The sequence below is a fragment of the Corvus brachyrhynchos genome, unplaced genomic scaffold (assembly GCF_000691975.1).
Source record: "Corvus brachyrhynchos isolate BGI_N302 unplaced genomic scaffold, ASM69197v1 scaffold266, whole genome shotgun sequence".
Taxonomy (NCBI): Eukaryota; Metazoa; Chordata; class Aves; order Passeriformes; family Corvidae; genus Corvus; species Corvus brachyrhynchos.
Genome location: NW_008238633.1, coordinates 1,839,968 through 1,850,703, shown reverse-complemented (window position 1 = coordinate 1,850,703; position 10,736 = coordinate 1,839,968). Strand labels below are relative to the sequence as shown.

The window sequence follows — 10,736 nt, the reverse complement described above, 5'->3', positions numbered from 1 at the left end:
CGTCCCTTGGCAAAGCGGATCCCGGTTTAAGGCAGAGAAGCCTGCCAGGCCACGGCTCTAACTGCAGAATTTATTCCCTGATTCACAGAGTCACAGAATCTCCCGAGCTGGAAGGGATCCTCAGGGATCATCGAGTCCAGCTCCTGGCCCTGCACAGACACCCCAACAACCCCACCCTGGGCATCCCTGGCAGCGTTGTCCAAACGCTCCTGGGAGCTCAGACTGTTCAGAACGGTTCATATTTAGGTACTTGTGTGGTGTCTGCTTTTGTGCTCATACCTCTGCTTTATTCCTGAATGTACTTTGTTCCTTTATTTACTGGAGTTTCCCTCATAAGCTCTTAGCTGAGGAGCATCCCTGTGTGCTCTGCAGGGGATACCCCAGGCCACATCAGAGATCTCCAGCACACCCGTGCCTGTGTTTGTCTGGTGTCAGAGTTACAGAACTGAACCTCTGTTACCCTGCAGGATCCATTGAGAATTTGCTACTGCAGAGGGGGTCTTGCTGAAACACAGAAAAATGGGTGAACCTTAACTCCTGAGTGTTAAATCTTTTGTTTCCATTTTTTAGGAGGAAAAATTAGGAAATGGCAGAAGCAGTATTTCACCCCCCAAGAAGGAAAAGAAGAGTTTTTGAGTCGTACAAGGCTCCCTTTCCTGTGGATGTAGGGGGGAAGGATTTCAGAGTATGCCAGGCTGAGATCATTAACAACAATGTGATTGTGAGGAACCCAGAGGATATTGAACAGCTCTACAACAAGGTGCTGCACCCTGTTAGCACAATATTTGTAGTGTTTTAAATGCAGGTAAAACATAATACTGGTTCAAATCTGCTGCCTTTATGCTTTCCTGCCCCTTCAGCCTCCTGTGATTCTCCTTATTTCCCTTCTCTCCTGAAATCAATACAAAAAGTTTATTCTGTATCAAATGTGAAAAGTCTTTCTTATCCAAGCAAGTAAATTTTGGCATTAAGTGATATTGTGAGCTAAGAAACAGCTGCAAAGCCTTCATGTTTATGTCTCATTTCAAGATTTCATGCGACTTTTCAAAGCATTTTCGTGTTTTTAAAGCTCAGGAGGTTGAAATATTGATGTTTTATAAATGCCTGTATGATTCTTTTAATTTCAGAGTGATTTATTCCTGTGTACAATAATCTGTGTTAAGTTTTTTGTGTCTGAGCACCATTTCAGCAGCATTCTAGTGCAGTGGTATCTCTTTGGTTTCAGGTGTTGTTTTCAAACATTTGCTGGGAGGTTTTGGCTGACAAATATTCAGAATTCAGGAAAAAGACCCAACACTCTCCAGGCTAAATGGGATTTAAACCCCTGGTAAAATCAGGTGTTTTCATACTGAACCAGTTACGAGCAGCCAAACAAGCTTTAGGCAGAGCTTAAATGCTGCAGGAGTTCAGCTGTTTGTTCCAGCTGATCTCAGCAGTCCACGTTTTATAACTGGGAAAGAAGTTCATTTTTGTGCCATGAGATAATTAGGGGTTTTTCCTGTCCTTTGCAGGGCTACTTTGGAAAAGGGATCCTTTCCAGGAGCCGGCCAGTGTTCAGCATTTCAGATCCTCTGCTGGTGGCCAAGTGGAGAGGTAAATGGGGCCTGTTTGTACCTCATCACTGCTCTGGTAGCTCTTCTCACCTTTCCTCACTCATTGAAGGTGTATTTTTATGAATTACCTGCAGAAGAATAATCTGCTGGATCAGCTTGAGGGTATCTCTCTCCCCATCTCTTGTGCCAAGGAAAATCCAAGAATATGAAATCCATGTGGATAATTCCTTAGTGCATTCTCCTAAATCTTCACTGAGCTGTTGCTTGGGAAGTCTGAAGTAAAGGGACCATCCTGGGACTTTTCTTTCCCCTATTTTCCTGGGGTTTAATCTGCAGATTCTGATATCCCTGAAATCATAAGGGGATGATTTGTAAAGTTTTCAATCTGGTTGTAGCCAGTTACACCCAGTCTGCTCTTGCCTGTTTATAGGAAGACTCATTCCTTACTCTTCTCTCCCATGACAGTGAAGTCCCAGTGGACATCAGTGCATTTTATCACATCCCTCCATAATTGCCTGGAGGAAAACAGTGTATTTAGTTGTTCTCTTGTGCATGCTGTTACCTCTGTACCTTCTCTGGTTCTGCTGTCGCCCTGCTTGAAAAGTGGGACCAAAATGGCACTGAGGACTGAAAAAGGGGGATAATTACCATCTCAGTGATCAGAATCTCACAAAACCATCTTTATATTGCTGAAACAATGTAGGATTTTTCTTTATTTAACAGGTGTTAACACAAACATGCCCATAATTACATCTCAAAAGTAAGTTAATTTGCTTTTTTCTTGGTGTTTTTAGGAAACAGATTACTCTTGTTTATATTTCTCTTACTGGCTTTCAGATTGTTGGCTGTATAAATAATGAGGGTGACTTGCTTCTGTTTTCTCATTATTTCATTTATAAATCCCATTAGAAGAAGTAGAAATAGGGTAGGGGATGATATTCAGGGTGGTTTTTCATGTAAGCTTGCAGGTATTAGTGCTGAATAGAAGCCAAGGCTGAGTGCATGCATGGTGTGGGTAATTACCTGTGCACATTTGTGCACAGTAACTGCTGGTGTGTGTCTGTGAACTGTGCTGAACCTCCAGGGTTTTAGGTGTTAATTAAAGGATGTAATCCCTGGAATTCCTCATTTATTTTGTTCCCCAGGTACCAGCGCCGTGTGCAGTGGGCTAAAAGTGTCCTGCAGGAGCAGGGCCTCGACGACTGCTCCGTCACCAAAATCCTGGACAGCTACACCAAACCCCTGGGGCTGCCCTTCTCCAGAGAGGATGGGGCTGAACAAACTGGAGACAGCTGCACCAGCATGGGCCCAAACCCAGAAAATACAGAACCATCCAGGCAATCTGCTGGCAGTGAAGGAGCCCAAAGTCCTGAGGGTCAGAACGGGGGCTCCAAGGAGGGAGGAGATGCAGCCATGGATCCTGGGAGTGGCTCCAGGGACCAGGAGCAAGGGGATTCCAGAGAAATGGCTGAAGGATCCTGCCACAGGGACCCTCCTGTGCTCTGTGGCTGCGAGGGGAAGCAGAGCCCTGAGCAGAGGGCTTGGCAGGGGATGGACTTGAGGGAATGTGCTCTGGAGTATGTGCTGGTGCAAGAGGAGGAAGAAGGAAGCTCCTGTCCTGAAGATGACTCCACTTGTGCACAAGGAAATGTAAGGAAAAAGAGGATCCTCATCTTTTAGAAAAGCTGCTTTCCAAATTCAGTATTTTTTCCAGTTTAACATTATAGTAATACAGTCAATTTTTCTTGTAGCTTGTCAAGAAGGAAGTATTAGTATGCAGAAAAAACCCATTTAGGATTTTTGAGTACTTACAACTCAGCTTGGAAGAGGTATGTGTCAAGCACAGTGCAAGTTGGTTTGCTTTTCATATGAAAAAGCAAACATTGATCTATGTTACAATGTCATTTAATACCTGTTTCTAGAGTGCAGGGTCCTCCTGTGGCTCCTAAGTACTTGCATTGTCTTAGTCATTAAACTTAGCTTGGATAACCTGTGATAATTACCTGAGATGATTAAAAAATAGTAAGGGTCCAATCCGATTTGCTTTAGATGAATAATCCCACTGCCAGAGAGACCAGTGGCAGGACTTAAATATAGAAATACCAGGAACATAATGTTTATATGAATCCTGTTTCAATAGTGCTGCTTCTAAATATATTATGTGTTAATTTTAACACCATGCCTTCAGCAGGGATGATGTAGAAAATTAATTAATTAATTAAGCCTTTGTTCTTGCAAGGCTTTGTGTATAAACCACAGGAGGAATGTAGCTATGAGTTAAACTTAATCTGTTTGGTTTTTTCAGGCTTTTTTCTTGGTGTATGCCCTGGGATGTTTAAGTATTTATTATGGTGAGGTAAGAGATTGAATTAATTTTGGGTTACTGGGGATACTCTTCCTCTGGATATGGTTTGGTCTGAAATCTTTACCTATATGGCAGTGATTTATGCTGTTAATTCTGGAGGAGGAAATATCAAACAGAGTGTTGGGAATATTTTCTTACAAGTAATGGTATTTATGTTTAGGAAATACAGGTCTGGAAGCTTTAAGTTTACCAAGACAAATATAATTAAGCACAGTCTGTCTGTTGAGAAAGTATTTTTGTTGTAACTTAGGCAGGAAATGTGGGAGAAATAATATGGTGAATAGTCCCACCTGAAATGGCAAAATTCCTTGGAATTTGAAACATTAATTCTGTTGAACTATTATTCATGAAATGACAGTACTTCAAACCTGTGCTTTTAGTTTAAGATTTATCAGGCTTTCCTTTAAACAGGGCTGTTATGGGACTGATTGTGAACTGCCTAACAGACCCACAAAGTGGAGTACCAGGTTCCTGTCTTGTTTTTAGGGATTCTGTGTTTTACTGCCTGTAGTTGATGCTGTGTGCAGCAGCCTGGGGAGTTTGGTATTTGGCTGCTGTGATATTTGGTGTTTGGCTGCAGTGCTGTGTGTAGCAGAGCATGACTGGTTTATATCAATGCAGTGACCTTGCTGTGTGGTTTTCAGGAGCCCCTGAGCATTGTGAAGCTGTGGGAAGTGTTCAGTGAGGTGAAGCCTGACTTCAAAACCACCTACATGGCCTATCACTACTTCAGGGGCAAGGGCTGGGTGCCCAAGGTGGGGCTGAAGTACGGCACGGATCTCTGTGAGTACCTCCCCAAAAATGGGATCGTTTCCAGCTCACTCCTCCTTCAGGCAAGGCAGAACTGCAGGCCCAGAGAGGAATTCAATGAGGAGCTGCAGAACTGGAGCAGCCTTTGCTGCTTGCAGTTGGTGAAGGACGTTTGGGGTTAGCAGTGAAGTTGGGATGTGAGTGGAAAGGAACATCCCATATCCAGCCGCTGAAGAGACAGCTTGGAAGGTCTGGTTTGCTTCATGAGGTTCATAATTCCTACAGGATTGCACTGAAATTCCCTTCCCAACTTTCTCTGTCGCCTTCTAAACACATTTTCTGCAGTGCTAATGTGACAGTCTCTAGAGTAACAGGTTTGAATTCAGATCCCAACTCACATCAAAGTTCATGCACATCATTCATCCCATTCAATAGAAGCTGGACTTGTGCTGAATTTACTGCTAAGACTCTTTCTCTGTATGGGTTTTTGGAGGGAGAGGGAGAAGGGACTTGTTTTTTTGTCATTAATGGTCGGGGGTTTTAAGATTACAGAAATAATTAGTGGAGTCCTTGCAAAGTAATTAAGAACTCCATTTAGCTCATGTCAACATAAACAGTGCAGTAATGCCTGTTACTGCAGCAGAAATGTGACAATATTGATGGGCCCTGGTATTAAACTCACTGGAACTCTGATCTAACTGAGGTGTTTCTCTTTCATTTCAGTGCTGTATCGAAAAGGGCCCCCCTTCTACCACGCCAGGTTTGACACTCATGTTTCTGCCTCATTCCCTTGCTTCAAATTAAATTCCACTCACACCAATTTAGAATCTTCACTGGTTAAGCACAGATTCATCACTCAAAATATGCTGCCAGCTAGGAATGTGAGATTTCTTCTAGCAGAGTACTAAGTGACACCATTTCTTTGATTTTAAATAACAGGCATTAAAAATTACAAGTTGTAGATGATGATGCACTCAGGAAAATAATTGGATTTATTAATGCTGACTTAGAAAAATATATGGTCTGGGTAATTGATGTGATTTGGGAGAACTTTTAAGGGATGATAATTGTCTTTATTTGTTGGCTAGTCAGGTTGAAGTCCTAGATAATAAATTGGTTATAAATGTCAGCTCGGCATTAACAAAGAGAATGCCACAAACATCAGGAGAAGGGTGGGGAGGGAAGGTGCCATTGGCATATCCACAACTTCAGTATTTCTCCTCTCTTCCTTACAGAAGAAGACTAAATTTCAACTTGCTACCTGCAAGCTGGCAGATTGTTTAATGCCAGTTCTTAGCCTCTAGTTCCTGAGTTTTCTTCAGAAAATGGCAATTTCCTCTCTGTGACTTGTCCTGCCTGCTGTGTCTTCCAGTTACTCTGTCATTGCTGAGTTGGTGGATGATAATTTTGAAGGTTCCCTTCGCAGACCCCTCAGCTGGATGTCCCTGTCTGGGCTGAACAGAACAACTGCAAATGCTTCTAAGGTACAAGTGCTGGGGTAAAAACAGCTTTGGAGTGATTAATGTGCAGTTTCACTCCAAAGGCGCAGGGAATTTGAGGCTGAACAATATGAGTAGGGAGAGAAGTGTCCTTTTTCAATATCCAAGTGAATCCTGGAAGAATTATTATTAAATCATTATTATTAAAGTTCTGCCACCTGTAGGAATGTTAAAAGTTGTGTGAGAAACAGCAAAAACACCTGAGGGACACTTGTTTCCTGATTGCCACTTCTGTTTTTAAAGCCCTTTCCACCTCCCAGGATTTTCTTTTGAGCAGTGAGACTGAAATTTCCCTGAGATTTTCTGTGTGAGCTTCACGGTGCTTCCATAATCCACTGAAATTCCTGTGTTTCCTGGCTGCCTGCAGGAGCTCATGCTCTGCTATTTGATCAGACCTTCTGACATGACTGCAGAGGAGATGTCAACCCCAGAGTGTATGAAGAGAATCAAGGTTCAGGTGAGTGGTTCCTGCCTTTCTGCAGCTCCTTGGGAGAACTGTTCCTTGTTCTTTGGCTTGATTTGGGTTTTGCACACATGGCTGCAATAAAATTAAATTCATTCATGCCCCAAGTCATGAAAAGTGCATTGCAGGCTCTCTAAAAACTTAAAAATCTCCTAATCTGAATGTTGCTGTGCATGTAAGCATTTGCCTGGGGAAATAGGAATACCTCTGGAGGTATGTTTGTTTATTTCTGAACATGTGTTTCATGTTCAGAAATAAATGGAGAAATGTGTGAGAGTTCAGGAACAAACGCAGTCATCTACTAAAATTTCTCAATGGTCATGTAATACAATCAATTTTACAGACCTAATCCCTATCCCTCACAGGTTATCTGTAGCTTTGGGGTTTTTTTCCCATAATAATTGCTGGGTTTTATTTCAGGAACTGATCGTTACTCGTTGGGTTTCTTCCCGTGAGCGCAGTGAACAGGATGAATTTTAACTGACTGCACAAGAAAAAACTCACTTTTATAAAATCACTTCTTGTTGTTTTTTACCTGATCTCATGATGAACTGTTGCCTTAGAAGGTTTTCTACGAACATATTCACTTGGTGTGTATAAATGCTATTTAAAATGAGTTGTATCATGTTTACTGGAGAGAATGTTGTACTGTAAAATGTAACTGAACAGATGAAAGGGAAAAAATTAAAGCTGTGTCCCAACTCAAAATATAAAAGATAAAAAGGTGTATGTTTGAGTGGTGGCTACGCTGCAGTCATTAGGAACAGTATTTCTGGTATTATGGCACCACAAACCTGACTGCAGAGTCTTGGTGAAGTTGCACAAATTTGGATTTGGGGAGAGGTTCGGTTGTTGCAGTTGGGTGCCTGGACCCTGGAACTTACTTTCATAATCATAAGCTTAGAATTGAGGAACTCTTCCCAGAATGTGCAAGGATTTAAATTTACTCTGTGGCCGAATCAGGTGTTGGGCACCTTTCCCCGTCAGGCTGAGATGTGTTGCTTCCCTTGGGATTTGGAATTCACACATCTGAATTCAGCCTTGGCTTCCTTGCTTCACCATGCAGTTCAGAATGGAAAAGAAATCTGACTGGCAAAGAGGCTGGATTTATTTGTTGTTGTATTTATTAGTAATTACAGGAAAGGAAAATAACAGTGAATCTGCAGTCAGATAGGGATTGGGGATTTCAGCAGCACACCAGCAGGCTCCCTTTTTTTACTCATCAGTAAACAATTGCAGCAGGAAAAGGCCGTTGAGGTTTGCTACAGCTGAAGTTCCCGCAGTTCATTTGTAAAGCCCTGAATTCCACAGCAGCCCTGATTTCTGGTGTGAAGTGTCTTTGCAGAACAGAGCACACAGTGAGTGTTAAAGCAGGAAAGATTTTTGCATAGGAATAGTTCCCATGGAAATTCTCTGTGCTGTGTACATTGCATATGTACATTCATTCACTGAAATGCACAAGCTCAGTCTCCTGATCCTTCCCTGAGGAGCAGGATAAAGTTAATGATGTTTTTTTAACAACATTCAGCCCTAACCCCTGAGATGTGGAGCTTTAACCCTTCCTTTCCCATGGCTGCTGTCCTACTCCAGCAAGGTGTCGTTTCCAGCCCCGCTGTCCTGCTCTTGCTCGGGCAGGGGCACGACGTAGCAGTCGCTGTGTGCCAGCTCCCGGTGCAGGGTGAGGTACCTGGAGGCCTCCCTGGTGTGTGGGATCAGGAACCTCTCGGTGAACTGGGCCTTGCTCAGGGGCTCCCGGCCCCGGCCCTGCCGGACGCGGTTGACGAAGGCCAGGGCGAAGGTGTAGCAGTTGTGCTGCTGCTCCTCGTACCTGGGGAAACAGCTGCTCAGCAAGGGCCCTCCTCACCGCTCAGGGGGAATGCTTACTCAAGGAAAGCTCTCCACGAGCTTCCCCTTGATCCCACTGGTTCAATAGATTCCATTCATCACAAGCGGTACTTCCCAGCCAGGGAACTCTCTCAGTTTTATTCTCAAGGCTGCAAGATTTGACAAAAATTAGTTCTTTTTTTTTTATCCTTATTTGGCTTTTACCTTGTTACCCTTTGCTCTTTCACCTGTTGTTACCAACTCTTTCCTGCAGCCCCAGAGTTAATTGTGTGCCACCACGGGTGTGTGGGAGCTCATTTAAAATCCAGTTCCTTCTATCTGTGATGTTCTCTACTATCCTTCAGTAAGTGAAGAGCTATCTAGAAAATCAGAATCAGGCTTGGCCTGAACCCAAAGGAGTTACAGGATTAGTTTAGTGCAGTTCCTGTCCATTGAAAAAATAAGCAGAAGATTTAATTAAAAGAGTTCAGTTTTCAGTTCAGTGGCCATTGGTCTGGTTGTAGAAAAAGTAGGTCACTGTGTCAGGGGGTGGCAGATGGAAACCAAAGCTTGGAGAAGGGATGGACACATCTCTCCACCTCCTGCCAGCGATTTTTTGATGTCAAGTCAGTTTTAGTACTACTGGGAACTGTAAAAGTAACACAAATCCTGTTGGCTTTACCAACTCTGTAAACATCTAAAAATTCTTTTCTAAATTAAATTCTTCCATCTCCTTTAGGGGGGTAATGTATGATCCCTGAAATTTTATAGTCAGCACATAGAGAATTGCTAAAAAAGGCTTTTGATTTGATGTTTTCTTTTTTTCTTTTATATTATGGTTACATTTATTCAGTGAAAGCCAGGCAGGCTCTGTATTACAGCTGCTCCTACTGAGGGACAATCCCAGGACTGGTGTTTTCCTGGAGAGCTGCTCTGTCCCCAGCAGAGCTGGAAACCAGCCTGGTTTCCCATTTCTCACCACTGACAACAAAAACATCATCTGGATATTAGAACTGGGCAAGAATCCCATCACTGTGCTCAGCCTTCAAATGCAAATACAACTCAAACTCCTGAAACCTAGAAAAACAATTATGGAGCTGTGCCTGGACTTTTGTACTCAGCAGCGTCCAGGTACTGTGTCATTGAACTGAGTGCTTAATGCAAAATTCCCTAAAGCCACCTCTTGGTTTAGAGCTTTCATGTCCTAGCAGATGAGTCTGTTACTTAAAATTCAGAACACTGTCCATCCAGGGCAGGCTGAGGGCGATCCTGGGGCTGTCAGGAATGTGTGTCCTGAAGGACACCAAGCTCTGAATGACCCCCACACCTTGTGGGGTCCGAGAGGAACCAGCCCAGTTCATCCCAAACACACCCCAGACTGTCATCTACACACCTGTGAGGGAGCCAGGCCTCTTCCAAGGAAAATTCCTCCAGGAGGTCATCCCACTGCTGCAGGAGCTCCGACATGTCCGGCTGCACCAGGGGGATGCTGATGCACTGCTCCCAGCCACTGCCAGCCCTGTGCACACCCTCCTGGTCATAGTTGTACACCACGCCTGGAAACACAGCAATGGGGCGCTGGGGGACACACACACACTGCCCTTTTTGGGGTGTTTTTGTGACTTCACTTCCCATCAGCTGAGTAGGAAATGCAGTCCTGGCTTCCAGCAAAGACCTGGTCTCATTTTCACAGCGTGGTTTGAAAAAAGTTTTGCTCTTCTGATAATCAGAGCAATTTAAGGACAACCAGGCTTCATTTTTAACCCTCAAATTTGACTGTATTAAATATACATCTGAAATGATGTTTTGCAGGGTGGGCCTACTCTAGGGAGAACCCAGTAGGACTTTTAAAAATGTTTTTTAATTAGGGGTGTTTTCAGAATTACCAAAAACTGTGTGGAACTCAAACCTTCCCGTAATTCCTTTAAAGCAGGCCTAGCAGTTCATTCGGGCTGGAAGGCACATGTTTATTCTATTCAAGGCCTGTTCAGTCCCTTCAGGGGAATGGATTTGCTCTGGAGCTCTGCTGCAAGGTGAGATCATTCCCAGTGCCCGATCCCAGGATATTCCGAGCTGGCATTTGCAGGGCAGCACGGGTGGCATCTGGGGTGACTGGAGGGGACACGGGGCTGAGCTGGCTCCTGCCGGGGTGTGGGAGGGGGCCCCAGGGTGCTGGTTACCCTGGGAATTGGTGATCCCGACGTGCAGGTCGGAGTGCCCGTCGTAGCCGCTGCAAGAGGAGCAGAGGGGCTGCTGAGGGAGAGAACGGCCCCCCACCGCTC

At 44.0% G+C, this 10,736-nt stretch overlaps 2 protein-coding genes across 3 annotated transcripts in view; one reads left to right on the top strand and one right to left on the bottom strand.

Moving 5' to 3' along the window:
• Positions 1–6: 6 nt before the first annotated feature.
• Positions 7–7,359, top strand: TSEN2 (tRNA splicing endonuclease subunit 2). Of its 2 annotated transcripts, XM_008636029.2 has the most exons (12): positions 7–246; positions 571–760; positions 1,512–1,593; positions 2,277–2,313; positions 2,699–3,203; positions 3,305–3,382; positions 3,859–3,909; positions 4,563–4,701; positions 5,392–5,428; positions 6,041–6,152; positions 6,535–6,624; positions 7,051–7,359. In XM_008636029.2, the coding sequence occupies exons 2-12, from the start codon at positions 587–589 to the stop codon at positions 7,108–7,110; spliced, it is 1,365 nt and encodes a 454-aa protein (XP_008634251.1). In that variant the 5' UTR covers positions 7–246; positions 571–586; the 3' UTR covers positions 7,111–7,359. The 2 variants fall into 2 exon arrangements, with proteins under 2 accessions (XP_008634251.1, XP_017592843.1); XM_017737354.1 differs by lacking the exon at positions 7–246 and having other exon boundaries at positions 668–805.
• Positions 7,360–7,732: 373 nt separating this feature from the next.
• MKRN2OS (MKRN2 opposite strand) overlaps positions 7,733–10,736 on the bottom strand; it is a gene marked incomplete at its 5' end in the record, with an annotated part of 7,743 nt that continues 4,739 nt past the window's right edge. The window contains 3 exons of the mRNA XM_008636070.2: positions 7,733–8,458; positions 9,848–10,010; positions 10,635–10,684. Of these exons, the coding sequence (XP_008634292.1) occupies positions 8,212–8,458; positions 9,848–10,010; positions 10,635–10,684 (460 nt within the window). The remainder of the gene's footprint in view (positions 8,459–9,847; positions 10,011–10,634; positions 10,685–10,736) is intronic.

Bases quoted from the DNA above. Each gene is read 5' to 3' on its own strand.
- TSEN2 (XM_008636029.2), top strand. From the start codon at position 587: ATGGCAGAAGCAGTATTTCACCCCCCAAGAAGGAAAAGAAGAGTTTTT. The intron at 3,204-3,304 runs GTAAGGAAAAAG...TTTTTCTTGTAG, and splicing joins CCACTTGTGCACAAGGAAAT to CTTGTCAAGAAGGAAGTATT. The intron at 3,910-4,562 runs GTAAGAGATTGA...TGTGGTTTTCAG, and splicing joins TAAGTATTTATTATGGTGAG to GAGCCCCTGAGCATTGTGAA.